This window comes from Rhinatrema bivittatum, chromosome 4 (assembly GCF_901001135.1).
Source record: "Rhinatrema bivittatum chromosome 4, aRhiBiv1.1, whole genome shotgun sequence".
Classification (NCBI taxonomy): domain Eukaryota; kingdom Metazoa; phylum Chordata; class Amphibia; order Gymnophiona; family Rhinatrematidae; genus Rhinatrema; species Rhinatrema bivittatum.
The window spans coordinates 300,592,905-300,613,135 of NC_042618.1; the positions used below are offsets into that span (position 1 = coordinate 300,592,905).

At 42.8% G+C, this 20,231-nt stretch overlaps 1 protein-coding gene and 1 long non-coding RNA gene across 4 annotated transcripts in view; one reads left to right on the forward strand and one right to left on the reverse strand.

Moving 5' to 3' along the window:
• LOC115090746 overlaps nucleotides 1-18,224 on the reverse strand; it is a 203,125-nt gene extending 184,901 nt beyond the window's left edge. Inside the window, exon 1 of the long non-coding RNA XR_003856493.1 lies at nucleotides 17,861-18,224. This is a non-coding gene — a long non-coding RNA (uncharacterized LOC115090746). The remainder of the gene's footprint in view (nucleotides 1-17,860) is intronic.
• The window catches only part of DPH6 (diphthamine biosynthesis 6), an 844,298-nt gene that overhangs the window by 400,223 nt on the left and 423,844 nt on the right, over nucleotides 1-20,231 (forward strand). For all 3 annotated transcript variants that reach the window (XM_029600211.1, XM_029600210.1, XM_029600212.1), the window contains one exon: nucleotides 8,621-8,682. In XM_029600211.1, the coding sequence (XP_029456071.1) occupies nucleotides 8,621-8,682 (62 nt within the window). The remainder of the gene's footprint in view (nucleotides 1-8,620; nucleotides 8,683-20,231) is intronic.

Here is a 20,231-nt window from a genome sequence, read left to right on the forward strand (position 1 = left end):
AGTCTGGGATGCTTATAATTATTTCTTTGCTACTGCATTAATAACTTGTCTATATACAGCACATAACTGCAGATAAAAATGAAAGAAGCATGTGGGGGGTCTGCAAAACTTTTGGAGTTGAAAAGGAGTCCACATTCCGAAAAAGGTTGGGAACCCCTTCCATACAGCTGGAAACTTCACTTTCTTAAATTCAGGGACACACATTATTCAGTCAGCAAAGCTGAGCTCAGGCACCAAAATAGTATTAGCCTGTAGAAACATTCTTAACTGGTCAGGGTCTTTAAATTTTAATAAACATTGTACCTGATTACTAAGGGTTTTTCCCATAACAAAATGGGAGGAAAAACCTTAATGAATCTGGCCCATTGACACGTATAATACAAGTTAAATTGAGCATCTATGGCCAAAGCCTAGGATGCTATTGCAAAAATCGCTTACATCTATTTACATATAAGGTCTAATTTGATATTGTGCTTTATTACAATAGTGTGTGCCAGATGAAACATTAGGAAAGATTCAGACCTTCTGACCAAAAAAAAAAAAAAAAAGTGATCACAATGACGAAAATAAGTTTTAAGAGCTCAATAGTGATAAGGATGAAAAATACTACCAAGCTAGTAAGTATAATTTCAACCTCCAGAGGCAACTGCAGAATATGACTTAAATCTAAACTGTACAAAGAAACTTGAACAGCCTGATGACCTTTTCCTAAAGACACTTTTTTTTTCTGAGCAGGTAATATACTCTTGCTGTTGGTGGAAATGTATCAGCAATAAATCTCAAAACTCTGATATAATACTTCCTAAGTATATCCAATGCAGTTAAAGAAGGGAATTTGGAGAAACTGAACATTCTCAAATTAAACCTTTAATTACAGTTCTCAATCTTGATTTAAAGGACCCCATTTTCTTTAATATTATCTGCATTAACCCCTCTAATTTCAGAAATCTGAGTTTTGAGTGCACCCAGTTTTACTGAATGGTCCTTAAGAATAACATCATGCAAATTGAAATTAGATCGAACAGCTGCAGACATTAACAATCTCGTCAAAATGAAAGGACATACTTTTCTTGTAATTCTTCCATTCAAACGGACTCAAAAGTAATTGTTTTGGTTTTTACCAGACCACTTGCTCTGCTGTCTGGACTCTCCCAAGTAAGAAGACATCAACCAAGACTTCCTGTGGCATTCAATAGCAAAGTTATGACTGCTGCTCCTGCAATTTATTGCTCAGTTCAGCTGAGGATTACTGCTATGTCATGGCAACTAGCTGAATAAAACTCCCATTGAAGAGAAGACTCTCAAGGCCCCCACGGGTGGCTTGAAGTGCTGGAGAGGCCTTCTTTCTACTTCTGGTCACATGTCCAGTGATGACTGTGAAGCGAGAAGTCCTCCAGCAAAGCTGCCATTTGGTGTCGGGGAGGGAGGGGAAAGCTGCTCCCAGGTATTCAATGATGCCTTGAGATCCAATCTCCATCCACCAAGGATTTATCCACGGGCCCTGGCTGTAGCATATATCAGTATATTAAAACTGTCAGGGGATTTGGAAGGCTATACCCTAACTTTCCCATTTCTTTTAATCATGATGATACTAGATCTCAACTCACACAGAAGGTAAAATGGTATAGAAACTTAGTTGGAGAAATGCATGCCTAGATCTACCATCTTGGTTCCCCCTCCTTCCCCTCTCCCCCACCCCAACACACATGCCTTCAACATTTTAAACTGTCAAAAATCAATTTAATTTATTTTGCAACTTGTAGCAAAGATCTGATGGTTTTTGGAGGGTATGAACTTAATATTAATCACTGAGGAAATTAGCTTGGAAGTGCCACATTAAAACAGTTTTTTTGCATAGTTTTAGCACCTTTAAAACAGTCATAAACTTTGTGGCATAAAAAGCCATTTTAAGGATCCTGAAATGTTGACAAGTAATTTGTGCTATGAAGTGAGGAAAAACTGCCTTGAAAACAAGGAGCAGTTTACCCAGTATTACACTAACTGCTATTCTCCCCTCTTCTCAACACAAGTTAAAGTGCTCAGTCTACTTACGGGAACAGAGAAGAGGCATTAATAAGAAAGATGGGTTATTTTCCTCTTTTCCCTTTCCTCAATAATGGAAGTGATTGAAGCCTCTCCTCCCTACCTTAACATTGACTGTGTATCCCTAGTGGCTAGAGGATGGAAATAAAGAAACGGATAAGCTGTGGTAACTTTAGTTGTAACATTCTGCATGGGGGTAGTCTGTATGGAGTGGCAATTACAACCCTAAATATTTTGTTGAGCAGACTGGATAGACCATTTAGGTCTTTATCTGCCATCATTTACTATGTTTCTATGACTCTGCTGGAAGATGGAATTCCTTATCCTTTTCCTGACCTAGCTAAGCATGGCAAAGCCTGGGCTCTGCTTCTAATTTATAGCCTCAGAACAGAGAAATCCTGACTTCTCAGGAAAATGCCTGCCCTGAACGATCTAAAGCGAAAAAGTGGAGGAGGAAGAAAAAGAGGGGTGTGACATATAGAGAGTGAGAAGGAAGAGGCAAAGGATGTGAGAAAGAGTGCAGGGAAGACATGGAGAGAAATTTTTATTTATGCAGTTAGATATTCTATGTAAGCATTTATATAGCACTTTAAACCAGTACACCATATATCAGAATTACATACAGGTTCAGTGAATCTCTGTCCCAAGACTCTGAAAGATAAGTGGAGAGAAGGAGACTCTGCGAGAAAAGCACACAGAAAGAGTAAAATAAAAGATGTATGAAGACAAGAATGAATAGAAAAATAGTATAATTCTGTAAGACAGGGCTTTTCAAACCTGTCCTGGTGACCCATAACCTGTTGGATTTTCAGGATATCCACAATGAACATGTGTTTGCATACACTGGGGATCCAGTTTATGCAAATTTATCTCATACATATTCATTGTGGAGATTCTAAAAACCCGTTTAACTGTGGGGTCACCAAGATAAGCTTGAGAAACTCTGCTGTAAGATGTTATTTAGTAGAGTACAGTTTGTCTCTAAGATCTATTAGCATAAAAATGAGCACATGCATGCACAAATTGTGCAATATTTGCACAACTGCTATTTTATAAACCTCAAACATTATCAAGCAAGTAATGGTGTGCAAATAAATTTGCTTGTATAAAAAAGGGGTGGGTTAGGGTTGGCCAGTGGTGTTCCGGGACAGGGCCAACATTTACACGTATAAATTACTACTTTAAAGCCTGCGAATGCAATGCGCTTACAGCTGTTACCTGCGCATATTTAAACCTGCTAATTATCAGGTGTAAGTCAGAATATAATTCTTTAAAGGCAAATACTGACTGGGTTAGGGGTCTGGGTAAACTGGGAGGAGTGCTGGCTGAAGAATCAGGGTGGTCTTGATGACCTAGAGATAGACTGGGCAAACTAGTGGACTAATTGGTAAAACTGGTAATTTTTTCATATTCGCATGTTATAAAATTTGATAATTTACATGCTAAGGAAAATATGCAAATTAGATTTCCTTGTGTAAATAATTAAAATTAGGAGAACAAATACATGCGCATAGCACATTGATGGTGATCCAGTCCTTGAATGCCACAAACAGGCCAGGATTTCAGGATATCCACAATGAATATGCATGAGAAAGATTTGCATGCACTTCCTCCATTGTATGCAAATCTATCTCATGCATGTTCATTCTGGCTATGCTGAAAACCTTGCCTGTTTATGGCATTCGAGGACTGGACTTCGTCATCACTGGCATAGCAAATGTCTGCCTCTTATCTGGATTATTTTTGACTTAGCCAGCAAGTCTTAAAAAAACACTACATAACCGGATAACTGAGATAGCCAGATAAGTCTTAAAATGCTAGTTATCCATCTGTCTTGCTTATCCACTTATATAGCACCTTTCATTTACTTATCCAGCTGCCTTACTTAGCTGGATAAGTCACCACAGCGCTACTTAGCTAGATATTTGTCAACACTTAGCTGAATACACTAAAACTTATGCAGCTGTGTTTAAAATACATGCCATGCATTTTTTAATACGAAAACATGTTGGGGAAATTTACGTGTATTTTATGTTGTGTGCAAACACGATATAAAATACGTGTGCATGCATGCACGCTTGCGTGTCCATATAGCTGTGTATATGGGTGTGCTTGCGTGTGTCTTAAGGTTATTCTTCCTATTATATGGAATGTTGCTTCAAGCAGAATTCATAAGCTGTGCCTCAGCTTTATTCTCGGCCATTTGCAGACACCCCAGCCATAGCATATCAACACATTTCTCCTCCTGTTTAGAGCACTTCTTGCAATGCAGAGCCCAGTAGAAAAGGGACCAAAAGACCTGAATTTACTGCAAGCTGTTCCTGTGCAGATAAAGCCATGGCAGATCAGCATCCTTACTCCTCTCGTATTCCCATCATTTCTGGCATTGTTGCAGTAGTGAGTCTGGCAGTAGAGGAGCCAAATGACCCTTAAATTCTAGCTTTGGAAAATTTGGAGTAAAAAGGAAGAAATGTGTGCTATCTGTTCAACAGAAAGCGGAGGTGCTTAAAAATCTTGACCTTGTTAAACTTTAGCAAGACTATGATGTTGTAAAAACAGCAATCTAAAATGTAAGATCACAGAAAGACACGATTCTGAAGATTTTTGTTGAAATTGACTGTAATGGAATAGGTAAATTCAAAACCTTAAAAGGGCCTCAAACTTTGAATTTGGACATAATGCTGTGAGTGGTTCTGCCAATGTCACAGTGAAGATGTACCTGTGTCAGGGCCTCTGTTAATAGAAACGCGCAAGTTTTTCCACACAGAAATAAAGATTCAAAGTGAATGTGACTATACCATTGGTTAGCTTCATAGAATTAAGAGTTGCTGTGGCATTCGTCATCTGAAAACTACTAGTGAAAGGCTGTCTGCAGATTATGAGGCAACAGAGAAACATGTGGAAAATTGTGTTCAGCTTGTGCATGAGAATAACCTAACAGAACAAGTCTATCATGCAGATGACTCAGGAGTGTTCTGGAGATGTTTACCATGCAATACCCTTGTCTGTAACAATGAGAGATCTGCATGTGATGTGAAGGAAAGCCTGGAGAGGCTATCTTGACTTGTTGCAGTTTAGTTGGCACATAGAAGTCCATGAGCTTTCAAGAATGTGAAAATATTTCCTGTTGTTTACAGGTCTAAGAAGCGGACATGGATTGCACAAAAAATCTACAGTGACTGATTTGATAACCATTTTGTGCTTGAGGCCAGGAAGTATTCCAGACTAGTTAAGCTATCTGAAAATTGCATGATTGTATTGCTGTTAAATAACTATTCGGCTTCTCTGGCAGCTGAAATATTGGTGATATGCAATATGTTTAGCGTCTATTTGCCACCTGTGTCTTCATTATGCAACTGATGGCTTAAGGAGTCATCTGAATATGAAATGCTATTATCACAGAAAATTCATAACAAACTTCACTATCAAGGATGCTGCTTGGTCCATCAGCAGTGTCTGTCTGGAGTGTTGTCATGACTCCATTTCTGAAAAATGCTTGACACAATCTGGCCTTCTACCATGTTTCTTTTTAGAGGAAGAAGATGAGTTGCTTATGGAGGGTTCATGTCTCAAAGAGGAAAGCTGACATAATGAACTAATGCGATAATTATTTATTTATATGCCACCTATACTGAAGCCCTAGGCAGTGTACAAGTCCAACACACATAAAATTGATCGACAAGCACAAATAAGAACAAGAAACGAAAGACCTCAAAATCCTGAGGTGCATCTGCATATAATCCTGAAGTACATCTGCATATTCTGAACATGGGATCACCAACCTATAGGAATGCTTGTCTAAAGAAAAATGCCCAAAGATAAGTAACAAAATTGGAGTCCTCAAACATGCTAATTGGAGTCCTCAAACATGCTAATTGGATTGACTATGACTATGGTGTTCCAGTTTATTAAAGTGTAGTTGACTGTGAAATTATGGATATTGTTTTGAACCCCCAAGAAAGCACACAGTAAAAATAGTGAAGAGCAACCAAATCTGCGGAAGATGACAGTGGATGAGACTATATCCACTATGAGCAGACTGATACGCATCCTGAAGCAGAAATCTTCTATTACCCAGCAGAAAATCATGCAAGTGTACAGGATACAAGAAAAGTTTATAAAAGAGAAGCCTAATTGTATGAAAGGCCTCAAATAATTGTATGCAGCAGTCTATTGTAACACAGACACCCCTTCTCCTACCATCAGTCACCAGCCTGACATATTGAGTATCATCGTTGAAAATCATTCTGTCATGTTCCTGATGCAACAGTCCTTCCAGGCCCAGATGATGCTTAAAAAAGATGGAAACTGTTGTTATTGTTGATATTATGTGCTAGTTGACCTCCCCTTTTGTATTGATTTATGCCTAATAAACAGTTGCATTTTGTACATTTATTGTTTCTCTGTTTCTTTTTTTTTTTTTAATAAGAGGAAATCAATTCAGAAAAATCTATTATCCTGAATGGACTGTCAGGGCAAAGAGTGGCTGGTTGGCAGTTCTGGGCTGGGGTGTTATGCATGGAGCCACAGAATGGTTTTGAGGAAGACAGGCTCAGACTACAGATAGAATAGTATATGGCCCTGCTCCGAAGGCCTCAGATTGGTCCTTGCGGGTTCATAAGGGATCACTGGAGATAGCTCAGTGTCCCTGGCAACTTGAAGTCTGTGGTTCCCCGATGATGAAAATCCATAACCCTGAGAGTCAGTAAAGTGACCCGGCTGAAATTGTTGGTTAGTATTGTAATATATGTGAAATTTAACTGGAATATTCTGATCTGTAGTGGACGTACTGTGAATCTGCTGTTATTTGGTTATGTTGAAATTAATGAAGGTGAAGAGAACCTGTTGACTGTTATGTTATGAATAAACCCTGCATTGCATTGACACCTATATTTCATATCCTGTAGCTAGCAACCCAACATGGACTTGGTCCAATCCAACCCTGTCCTGGAAGCTAACCTAGCCAGTTAAGTTTTCAGAATTGCTACAATGAATATATATGACATTGATTTGCATGCAGTGGGTTTCCAATGAGTACAAATATAGCTCATGCATGCTCATTACAGATATCCTGAAAACCAAACTAGTTCAGTATGCTTCCAGGAGAGGATTGGGAAACACAGCTTTATTGTTATAGAAGAAGAGATGAGTAAAACAGTTTAAAACAGACTTTAAAACTTGGCTGTTTACACAGGCATTTGTTACAGAGACCAGAGACGTATAAAAGGGTTTGGTTTTATTTGTTTATTTTTTGAAATGGTAATCATTTAAATGTTTAGATTTTTATTTTTATAATTTACTGATATAAGGGATATGAATACTTAGTTATAGGGGCAGATTTTAAAGGCCCGACGACGCACACAAGCCCCGGGACGCGCGTATGTCCCGGGGCTTTGAAAAAGGGGCGGGGACGTGGGCGGGGTGCCGGTCTGGGGGCGGGAACGAGGGCTCCAGCACAGCGGCTTTGTCAGGGGATTGTGTGCCAGCAGCCGGCTGGCGCGCACAAGTTATGCCTGCCAGAGGCAGGCACAAATAGCAAAATAAAGGTGGAGGGGATTTAGGTGGGGCTGGTTAGATAGGGGAAGGTGGGGGGGGAGCGGAAGGAAAGTTCTCTCCGAGGCCGATTTCGGAGCGGCCTCGGAGGGAACGGGGAAAGCCATCGGGGCTCCCCTAGGGTTCGGCACATGCAAAGTGCACAAGTGTGCACCCCCTTGCGCACGCTGACCCCGGATTTTATAACATGCGCGCACAAATCTACGCCCGCGCGTAGCTATTAAAATCCAGCCCACTGTGTATTAGTTTATTGTGTATTTATTATGTAAGATGGTATTTTAAGTAAGATGTTTGGCAGGTAATGCATTTATATTTCTTTTATACTGTTTTATATTTTGTGCCTCCTGTGAACCGTTGTGAAGGAAATGCTCTAAACAACGGTATAGAAAAGTCACCAAATAAATAAAACCAAACTGCAGAGAAAGATTTGAGAAATAACATTTATGTAGTTATTTCCCATAATTTTAAATTTGCTATATTATTTTCTTCCTGTGTAGCAAAAACATCAAAGTTGTTTTTCTTCTCTGAAGCTGTTGACTTAGTGATTTTGACCTTAACTAAAAAAAAAAAAAGCTTCAGCTAGCTTAAAGTGGTGCTTTTAAAACCTAGCAAATAGTACATTCTCCACCTGTTGACCCACCTAGCCACTAATGAGTGAGATTTTTGTGGCTTTCAGAAAATATAAGGATGCTTAAGAGGAAGATGCCATTGAAGTCTATAGAGATGAATGTCTTGGTTAGGGTTAGTGACTCTCTTTATATGAGGGTGTTAACCTTACATGGAAGATTAGTTGAGAGTTGTATGAATGAGTGATTTTTTTTTGTTAATGGTTAAGTTCGTAGTTCTCTAAAGGAAGATTTTAATACACATGAAATAGGAGAGGATCCTGACTGTCAATTTATTTTTTGAGCAATGTGATTTTTAAAAATCCTGTGATTGCTTTCCAAGGTCTAAGGTGTTAAGCAGGCTATTTTTCTATCTGCAAGAGCAATACGTTCCTCTGAAAAATGTGTTTTCTTGCCAGGTCTGGATCCAGATAAACATCTTGGAAAAACAATGGATAAAATGGAGCCTTATCTGATGGAGGTGAGTTGTACTAGATTATTTGCACAGAAAAGATTCTTCACAAAGTTAACCATAGCACCATGTGTCATAACTTGTTTCAGAAATGTTCTGTCCCTTGCATAAACCAGAACCTTACTTTGGAGATTATATTTTCTTTTTAAATTGCACTGTGTTTTATAAACTAAGGTTTGAATCCTACTCCATCCACTGACACTCCTTGTGACCTTGGGGAAATCACCATACTCTTGCCTCAGATACTCACTTAGATTTAAACTTTTTGAGGAAGGGATGTATTATATCTGAATACTTGCTACAATTGCACAATGCTGCATATATCCATTTGTACTATAAAAATATTGATTATAATGCTGGACTTATGGTTATGTGTTATTATAAAAGTGAAGTTCAGTTCACTGGATAACAGTTTACTGCTTAATACTCTAGTTGTAATAGGACAGCCATGAATTTCTCTTGCATTTTTAAAAAATATTTTACATATTTGTATTTAACAGGAAGCTTTCTTCCTCTGTGGGGGTACCCAGAATTCTCAGCCTTATTTATTTATTTATTTATTTATTTATTTATTTAACATTTTTCTCTGCCGAACTTCATGACAAGCTTCATATCAGGCCGGTTTACATCAAACTTTGGGATTAACTAAACATAACCATATAACAGGAAGGCCGAAGCGCAGATACAAATAACAGGGGTCATGAACTTGGGGGCTAGAGTAGCCAGGAAGTAAAGGACAGAGATAACTGGAGTATGAGAACGTATGAATATACAGTGGCTAGGTCGGTCATTTAGTCTATTGGGCTAAATGAAAGAAACTGTTGCAATGTTAGGCTTAAGGGAAGGCTTGGATGAAAAGCCAAGTCTTGAGTTTTTTCGGAATGTAATCAGTTCTTCCCCCTAAATGATCAACAATCACATTTATCAAGGCTGCTACGAAGATGCTTCTGTTATTTAGCTAAGACATTCTCATTCAGTACCAAGATTTGATTTCATTAAGGATTTGATTCACCAAAGATTTTCTTCTACTCTCTGTCTATGGGAATAACATTTAGAGGTGGATTTTCAAAAGATTTAACCAATTAACTGTTAGTCAGGCCCCTAACCAGTTAAAAGTTTTCTCCCTCTGACCTGGTACTGTAAATTTAACTAGCAAAATGTGCAAGTGCACACATTTCGCTTGTTAATAAAAGGGGCAGAGCCAGTGACAAGGGACATTCACAGAATGGAATTTAGCTGGTTAATACTGTTTCTCTAAGGACAAGCAGGATGCTAAGTCCTCACCAGTGTGTGTGTTGTCATCGGACAGAGCCCAGTGTGAAGAATTTACATGAAAGCTCCCAAAGGCTTTTAACAAGCTCAGCTGAGCATGTGCAGCCTGACCTGCATCATGCTTGGCCCTTTTAGCCTTCGATTTTTCACAGTGCCCTTTGGTCATGGTTTTCTTTCTCTCTCTCTTAAGTTAGGAAAGTCCCAAAAGAGGCAGAAGTTTTGTGTTTTCGTATGTAACCTCGTGATTTTCTCCATTCTTTTTCATTCTCTCTAGATAGACTTTTTAAATTAATTTTCCAAGGGCATGTTAGGCCTTATGGGAGCAATAATAAAGATTACTCCCTTGGCATGTCTTCATAAGAGATGAGCCCAGTGGACCCTAAGATCACAGTGGACGGGTCACTCAAGATCTCTGAATCAGCATCTGTATCATTCAGTGACTCAGACTCCCTGTCCTGGTAGCTGATTCGATCGAATGTTTTCAAAGAAATATCCTTTTAGATTCCTCCAGTGCAAATTGTCCTAATCATAGATGCACCCAATCTAGGGTAGGGAACTCACATAGAGAAACTTCTCAGCCAAAACCTATGGTCTCCTTAAAGATCAATTTCCTAGAATTAAAGATTATACAATACACTCTAAAAGCTTTAAGAGATTGTCCAGACAGACAGTCAGATAGCGATGTTCTACATCAGCAAGCAGGAAGGACAAGGATCATACTCTTATGTCTGGAAGCTGTCCAGATGTGGGGCAAGGCCATCTCTCACGGAATAGTTTGGAGAGCTACATACCTGGAAGGCGAGAATGGTGTCCTGGTAGATTGATTGCATTGGGTCCTGAAACCTCATGAATGGTCCTGGAGAGGGGATTAACAAACTACATATTCCACAAGTGGGTATACCCATGGTAGATCTGTTTGTGTCTCCTCTGAACAAAAGAGTTCTGAACTTCTGCTTCAGAAGAGGATTCAAAGCAAACTAGATGCTTTTCTGTAGATTAGGAACAAGAACTTCTGTATGCTTATCCTTCAGTTTCCTTGGTATTAAGAATCCTGTTAACTCAGAAGAGACCGGGGGACCATGATTCTCATAGCCCTCTTATTAGCTGAGACAGATTTGGTTTCCACTCCCGCAGGAGATGTAAATTAGGAATCGGATCAAGCTGTGGAATTCCCCATCTCTCAACACTCAAAACAGGGGATTGTTGCAGCATCCCAACTTATGGTCCTTAGATCTCACAGCATGGATATTAAGAGGGTAACATGGTATTCTCTGAACCTACCTGAAGCTGTGCCTCATATTCTGGTTTCTAGGAAGGATTCCACAATGAAATCTTATGGTTGAAATAGAGGAAGGATTTCCTTCTGGTGTAAAGGAAAGGCTCTAGATGTATTCTTCGAGGACAAGCAGGATAGTAGCCTCACAGATGGGGTGACATCATCAGAAGGAGCTCCAATGCGGAAAACATTTGTCAAAGTTTGTAGAACTTTCATTAGGCACACTGAGCATACCCACACGTCCATATGGGGGTCCTTCTTCAGTTTCTTCTTTTCCATGGAGCTGTAAGCCTCGTGGTGTGATTGTGCTTACTTTGGCGGTTTTTAGCCTTGTGGAAAACATTTTTGCTTTTCACGTTTTGACTTTACTGCCCTTTTGTTTTGCCCAATAATGGCCATGTCCGGATTTTTCCTTTGCCCTTGGTGCCCGAGGACCATGTCTATCACTGATCCTCATGTGGTATGTATCCTCTGCCTTGGGGGAATCGCATGATGTCCAGGGTTGCCGCTTATGCACACAGATGACCCCAAAGGGACATCTGCTTTGACTCCAGAAGATGAATCAGCTCTTTGGGTCAAGGAAATCTGAGCCATCGGCATCGAGGGACCTTGAAGCCACACTGATGAACACCGCACCATCAACATCAGCGGGACCATCGGTTCCTTTGGTGCTGCCAGCGGTTAGGGGTACCGGAGACCAACTGTTGTTAATCATCTCTGAGCTGAGGACTCCGGGTTAATCGTCTTCGACCTTAGCACCTGGGAAAGACCAGGTTGAGCATTCAGGGAAGCCTGAGAAGCATCAGCACCCATTCCCGTTGATGCAAGGAGGTGGGTGTGGGGATGCACCGACTTTTGCGTGATGCTCTCGAAGCAACCCCACAGCCCGGAGAGTCCATTCTCTATCAGTTTCAGGGGTCCATGACAGCCTCCACCAGTCCTAGTGCAATCGCTAATCCTCATGGGTCTGAAGAATTGGCTACCCCCTCCTTCCTCCCAGTCGGTGTTGGCATTGGCAACGATTGAGGAGGAGCTGGAGCGCACAGTACAGCTGGCAGTGGAGTAGACGCTGCTTGGCTTCAGTCCTGTGGCATAGAGCACCGGACCCAGTGCCGCCCATTCACTTACCACTTCTAGAGAAGTTCAACGTGCTCATCGGTGTGTTACCGACCCAGCTGGTGCCGGTTCCCGGGGCAGCATCGGTGCCCAGCGAGGGACCAAGGCCTCCCCCTACCAATATGGTGATTGTTGCCGGTTCCTCCGAGGAGGAAGCTCCACTGAGGCCAGCAGAGATGCCGAGGCCTGTAACTCCCTGTCCAGTTCTACCAGTGCCTGCACATCTGGACAAAGGCTGAGCACCTAGGACCTCAACCTATATAGCATACAGTGAGGATGCTCCCTATGACACCTGGGGGGGATGATCCTACTGAGTCCTCAGAGGAATCTGATGGTCTCCTGTCAGATCCCTCTCTTCCAAATGAATGAAGGACGTCTCGGCCTGAGGACTTGACCTTCGCAGGGTCTGTGAAGGTGAGGGCAGAGGCCATCCCATTTCAACTTTTGAAAGAGGAGGAAAACAGGTACAAAATGCTTGAGATTATCCAGTTCATGGAGCCTCTTAAGGAGATTGTGTCAGTCCTGGTACACGAGATCTGTAAGGAGCTGCTACTGAGGATATGGGAACACACCCCCACAGTACCTCGCATTAATAAGAAGACGGACAAGATCTATCTCATGCAGAAAGCTGCCGGATTTGAATAAGCATTTAGCTGCCTCACCAGTCAGTGGTGATCGAATCCAATCTCAAGAGTGCCAAGCACTCTCGGATCCATTCCTCTGCACCCCCAGGAAAGGACCACATTGCGATGGATGCTCTTGGGGGAAGGTGCTCCAAGGCACCATGCTTATTGCCCTCATTGCTGCCTAACAGCTCTACATGAGCCAATGCTCAGGGGACATCTGGAAGCAGGTGCAAGAGGTGGCTGAGCAGCTACCTCTACAGCAGCAAGACACCCTCATATCACTGGTGCACAAGGATCTGGAGTGCAGAAAACACGAGGTCAGTGTGACCTATGAATTTTTCGAGATGGCATCGAGAATCTCTGCAGCGCAGAATGGCATGGCTGCGAGCCTCAGATCTCCGACCGGAGGTACAGGAAGGACTTGCTGATATGCCGTGTACTGGAGAGAATCTCTTCGGAGTTAGGGTGAGGGATACTGTGGCCCAACTTTGGCACCACCATGAAATCCTCCATCAACTCTCTGCCAGTACTCCGGACCCATTCTCCTTATCCAAGAGGCCGGTGAGACTGGGCCAAGGAAATCTTTCTTTTCTAAGAGGAAGTACTATCCTCTGCCTCCTCGCTCCTATCAACACCATCAGGGCTCCCGCGGCCATCCCAGGCAGCAGAGAGTCCTCAAATCCTGGCCAGATTCTCAGTCAACTCTGGGGATGGGCTTTTAACTGGGCCATAGGGAAAGTAAGCCAGTTGCCCGTACCTGTGACAATAGACCCCTCTGGTCGGGGGAAGGCTGTGATTCTTTGCAAACCGGTGGCCCAGTATTCAGGTGCAGGTAATGGCTGAAGAAGGCCCCAGGGTCGACCTACCGGTGGTTTTTGCTGAGCACACGTTGGGCAAGTATCCACGTAGGCTCGATTGTCGGTAGCCATGGTAGACCACTAATAGTAGCGATGGAGAAGTGAGAGTGTCTGGGCGCATCCTGGATGACTGGCGAACTTCGAATTGTGCGCCCAATGCAAAACCTTTTCTCAAAGCCAGAGAGGTACCACAGTCTTCCCGGCTGGAACTGTAACCCTGCACGCGGGGTCGATGACATGATTAGGTTCTTCAGGAGTGTCATCTGTTTCCAAGGAGCGAGATAAAGTGTCTGCCCGGAGGTTCTTCTCTGCTGGACAATACTGAAGTTCAAAGTTCAATCTGGAGAAAAACAGCGTCCAGCGAGCCTGGCGAGCGTTGAGATGCTGAGCATGACTAAGGTGCTCAAGATTTTTATGGTGGGTGAAAATGGTGAACTTGAACTGGGCGCCCTCCAACCAGGGGCGCCACTCTTCGAGTGCGAGTTTAATCTGAAGCAACTCCCTATCACCGATGCTGTAATTTTGCTCAGCCAGAGAAAATTTGCGGAAGTAAAAAGAACATGGATGGAGGGTTCCTTGGGTTGAGTGCTGACTCAGAACCACCCCATTCCCTATAGCAGAGGCGTCCACTTCAACTGCGAAAGAGTGATTCAGGTGCAGGTGGCGCAAACAGGGACCAGAGAGGAAAGTGTCCTTAAGTTCCTAGAAGGCAGCGAGAGCTTCAAGTGACAAATTCTTAGTGTCGCTGCCTTTAAGAGTCATGGCCATGAGGGGCGCTGCGAGCAAGGAATAGTTAGCTATAAAGTGGCAGTTGTAGTTTGTGAACCCTAAAAATCTCTGGAGTGCCCGAAGGCCCACAGGCCGGGGCCGTTCTTGAATACCTTTTAGTTTGCTTGGGTCCATCATGATCCCTTGCTGAGACATTATATACCCTAGGAAAGGTAGACTTGACTGCTCAAAGAGGCATTTGACGAGTTTAGCAAATAAATGATTCTCTTGGATGCGTTGGAGCACCGTGCGGACGTCGGCACGGTATGTGGACAGATCGTTGGAAAAGATGAGGATATCATCTAAGTATGTGACGACCCTAGTGTGTAGGAGGTTGCAGAATATCTCATTTTTCATGCGTTGAAATACCGCAGGGGCATTGCAAAGTCCGAAAGGCATGACTAGGTATTCGTAATGTCCATCCCTGGGATTAAATGCCATCTTCTGGGCATATGCGTACCAGGTTATAAGTTCCTCGCAAATCCAACTTGGTAAAAATAGTGGTGCCCTGGAGGCGATCGAACAGTTCTTGATCAGTGGTAAAGTGTACTTGTCTTTTCGAGTTATAGCATTTAGGCCACGTTAATCAATACATGGCCTCAAAGACCCATCCTTCTTCGTGACGAAGAAAAAGCCTGCGCCCACGGGCGAGGTTGAAGGGCGGTTGAAACCTTTAGACAGGTTTTCTTGAATATACTCAGTCATGGCATGGGTCTTGGGCAACAAAAGCAGGCATGTCCTACTTCTAGGAGGCATCATGCCCAGTAGTAGCTCGATGGGATAGTCAAACTTACATAGAGGTGGAAGGATATCAGCCTTCTGCTTGGAAAATACATCTTCAAAATCCGCGTATGGGGCGGAAGACCAGAGGAAGTCACTGCCAAGGGAATTGCAGGAGGAGATGCCACCTTCTTCAGTCATGTCTGATGACAGACAGGGCTCCACTCAGTAAGTTGTAGAGTTCCCCAGTCAAACTGGGGAGAGTGAACCTGAAGCCAAGGCAATCCCAAGACCACTGGATGAATGGATTTTTCCAAAACAAATAGTTCAACCTCTTCTTCATGAAGGGCTCAGTGAGGAGACGGACAGGCACTGTCACTAGGGAGCAGTGCATAATGGTGTCTCAAGAGGGCGAGTGGAGATACCCCGGAGATGCACCAAGTCCTTAAGGATGAAATTCCATCCTGCTCTGAAGTCAATTAGAACCAGGACTGGGAAGGAGCGAGAGTCCCAAGTCAAGGTGACTGGTAAGGACAGTTGAGGGGAGGAGAAGTAGCGCCCAAGTTCAGGACCCCAACCGAACTTAGGCCCGAAAGTTTCCTGGAAGGACAGGACAGGACTGGAAGCGGTAGCCGGAAGCCCCGCAATACACGCCCAGACTCGAATGACTCCATCTGAGGCGTTCCTCCGGAGACAAGCACCCTTGACCCAGCTGCATGAGCTCTTCTTCTTTAGCAAATGGTGGGGTTCCGCTGACGGTGGACCCTGCTGCTGGTGGTGAACGGGAATGCTCCATGGCGGATCGTCTGGGCGTCCGTACTTCTCGGTGATGTTCTTGGAGATGATGGTCTATTCGGCCTGCCAGGTCAATGAGATCCTCAAGAGAGGAAGGTAGCTCATGGGCAGCGAGCTCATCCTTGAGCTGTGAGGACAAACCGTCCAGATAGATGGCGCGGAGGCAATCTACTTGCCATGATAATTCTGTAGCAAGGGTTCGGAACTCAATTGTATAATCATTAAAGGCTCGTTGACCTTGCCGCAGCCTGCCTCCCTGGTTCGTCAAATGTCTGACAGAAGATAGCCACAAAACAAGATAGCTCCTGTAGGAGAGAATCTGAACGCTCCCACAGGGGAGAAGCCCATGCCAACGCCTTACCCTCAAGTCGAGAAAGAATGAAGTAACCTTCGTGAGTTCATCCTGGAAGATGGATGGCTGCAGAGCAAACTGTATATAGAATTGGATGATAAACCCTCTGCAGAACTTGGGATCACCGTTGAAATGGGCTGGAGCGGGTAGGGCCAAAAGAGCCTAGAGGTTGAGGGCAACAGCTGAAGGCTGGTTGGAATGGACATTTGTGCTGTAGGGCCTCCGTGGGTATCTAGCCAGGAGTGAAGGCGCTCGATGGAAGAGACCAGAGCCTCTAAAAAAAAAAAAGGTTGCTGTTCCTAGACCTTAAAATCCAGACCCGGGATGGCCTGGAGGGCAGAAGGCTCCGCCCAGCCCATGGCCTTGGCAACCTGTTGCGCCAGAGGTGGACCCTTGATCCGAGGTGTGTTTGACACTACCCGCAGGGTCCCAATTGGCGGAAGGTGGAGCTGACTGGGAGACGGAGGCCGACTGGAGCTTGCCAATACTAGCCAACATTCCCCGCAGGTTGAGCCCTTGGGTGCCGGGGCCAGCTGGTCTTAGGTGGGCTTCTGTCCAATGACTCCCAGTAGATAACATAGTAATCAGCCAGAGACCAGCAGTGGTAATAGGAAGGTGGAAGCGGGTCCAGACGAGTCAGAAATCCAGAGACCCGGGCGCCAATGGGAAACCAGAGGCAATGACAGGGGGCGCCCGAATAATAGTAGGCCAGAGCCTGAAAGGTCAAGTCCAATAGGCACTCAGCAATATGCAATTAGCAATATACGCTCAATAGCGTGCAATAGGCAGTCAGCAATATGCAATCAGCAATATACGCTCAATAGCGTTCAATAGGCACTCAGCAATCTGCAATCAGCAATATACGCTCAATAGCGGTCAATAGGCATTCAGCAATATGCAAGTAGCAATATACGCTCAATAGCGTGCAACAGGCAGTCAGCAATATGCCGTTAGCAATATCTGCTCAATTTGCAGTCAACAGGCTTTCAGCAATAAGCGGTCAGCACTATGTGCTCAATTTGCATGCAGAGCGCTCAATTCGCCTGCCATAGGCTGCCGGCAAGAAGCGGGCATCAATATATATATATATATGCTCAATTGGTATGCAACAGGTAAAGTAGAATCTAGAATGAGAAAAAAAGAGAAAAATTAAAGTAGTCTTGGAAAACACGCTGAACCAGCGTGCAGGCACTCCAAACTGCTTTGGAGATGGAAATTACTGAATAGCTACGCTTCCTGTGGGGATATATACACCCCCGTGCTGACGTCAGATCCGTCTCCAACTGCTAGCACGTGGATACTATCCCATTTGTACTGAGTCCATCTGTCTACACTAAGGAAAAGAAGATTACCAGGTAAGTAATCTCAACATTAATGACCACAATTTAGTAAAAATTTTCCTTACCTTTGACATGGTTTATCATATAAGTGAGTTGCTTTATGATGCAAGACCTTAGCAATGTGCTTCAAATTCCTTCTTTACAAGAAGAAAGCAAACATAGAAAAGGTTTTTTAAAATTTGATTTCATCATTCACTGCAACTCTCGTCAGTAAGCTGTCTGGAATGATTTCTTTCTACTATTGTTTATTTGGTATTGCTGCAACCTGGAAAGGTTTACTTTTCCAGGCCATCCTTTTCTTCTCTTACAGGATACTTGTGTCAGTTCCAGCTGCCAAAGCGATTGCAGTGATCACAGGATTTTGTTTTATTTCCAGTGACTGTAACCCTTGTGACAAGTGTCTAGCTCTAATGGCAATCCCACATTTCCTCAAGTCACAACCCTACTAAATCAAAACCAATTAGGTGTCCAGGGCTTTAGAGAGCCAGACATGTCATAGAAACATTGTATCAGCAGAATTGTGATGTCACTAGATTATGACATCACCCCTATTACATGAGAAAGCAATCATTTGCTAGTACTGAAAAAGAGGTAAAAAATGCAGTTAGAAGAAACAATTAGAAAAAGAAATTAGAAAGGATTAGACTCCTTTTTTTGAACCGCGATAGAAGCAATAGACAGTGTAATTGATGCAGCGAATAAAGGACAATAGTTATCGAGAGAGTGCAGTGATACAAAGTTAAGGGTCATGAATCTTTAAGAGTTCCAGTTTTCTTAAAATGGAAGAGTACCTTTAGTAAGATCCTAATTTGGGGGCTGGGGTGGGGCATCTAGATGGCATAGAGAAATAGCAGGCACACCTAAAAGAAGGCATTGTCAGGGCAACAAACCATTATGTTATGAAAGTAAATAAAAGCAAGAGGAAAATGAGATTATGTGGTTTTCAAAGCTGATTGTAAATTTAAGGGCAAAATACAGGACTGGACTTGCAAAACTGAGAGAGAAAGGAAAGAATTTATGGCAGCAAAGCTAAAGAAAAAGCTGAAATATTTAACAAACACTTTAGTAGTTTTCACAGAAGGAATTGGTGAAGGACCACAGACACGTGACAAGAGTTTCAATTGGGTAACCAAAGTTAGTTATGAAGGAAAGTCCAGATGGAGCTAGCAAAACTGAAAATGGACAAGGTAATGGGGTCAAATAAGTAAGATAGTAAGAGAATTTCAGTTGCTGGCAGTATCACTGGCATCCCTTTCAATCATTCTATGGAAAGACGAGTGGTTCTAATAGACTGGTGTAATCTGTCTTCACAGAATGGGATCAGGAAGGAGTCTGGCAACTGTAGGCCAGTTACCCTAACCTTAGTGGTAGAGAAATGAATGGAATTCCTGCTAAAATAAAGAATTGTGGCATTTCTCAAATCAGCAGATTATAGGATCTGAAGCAGTATAGATTCACTAAGAAAAGGTCAAGTTAAAAGAAACCTCATTAATTGGTTTTACTGGGTGACCTGAGAATTAGATCAGGGGCAAGTGCTGAATGTAATTTGTCAAGATTTCAGTAAGGCCTTTGACATTATTCCACATAGGAGACTCATAAACAAGCTGAGCAGTTTGGGGGGTAAGCCTTCTTACAGATAAAATGGTATTTTTCTGGTTTGATGTAATTTAAGATTCTTTCATTTTTCATGCAATTTTTATCTTGCCCTGTAATTTATAATCTTTACTAGATTAAGTTGAGAGTAAAATGTGAAAGTCCTGATTGTCTCACCTCTTGAGGGACCTTATAGCCTCTTAGTGTTCAGTTTCCATGTGTCCTGCATCTGTGGTAGTGTCCCAGTTTTGGTAAATTAATTTTTACAAGTGAGACTGAGACTTTGAGTTGTACACTGCTGTACCCACTACTCAGGCTATATTCTATAGGTAGCTATAGGTTCTTATTAAGTAGGTCAGTCTATTGTAGTGGATCTCAGATAGCAATGAACTGGAAAAATGCACGCTCTGGGTAAGTGGTTCCAGAAATGCAATTTATGCAGTAGTGGTGGATCCAGCTGTCTGTTTTTATTCACAAAAGGTCATAAACAAACAGATGCACTCAATAGGAACAGTTCTTTTACAGATTTCCTTTTCAGAGTAGCACATGTTATTAAAATACAGAACTTTAGATGGATACCCTCTTTTGTTCCTTTTTCCAGAGTAATCTGAGAGGTCTATGGGAATGTTTAGAGCCTGGATTCCCTGCTTGCCACCTTTCTTCCTGGAACTACTTTGGCATTTGGCTATTCCGTTCTGGGGCGCTCCCTTTCACCTTTTCAGATGCTTAAATTACACTCAGATTGCAATTCAGTTTGTTGGGCTACTTCACCTCAACAGAGGGTATCCCTTTTTATTCAGGCTCCTGACTGTAGACATGTAGGATATCTTCTAAGCAAGTGGT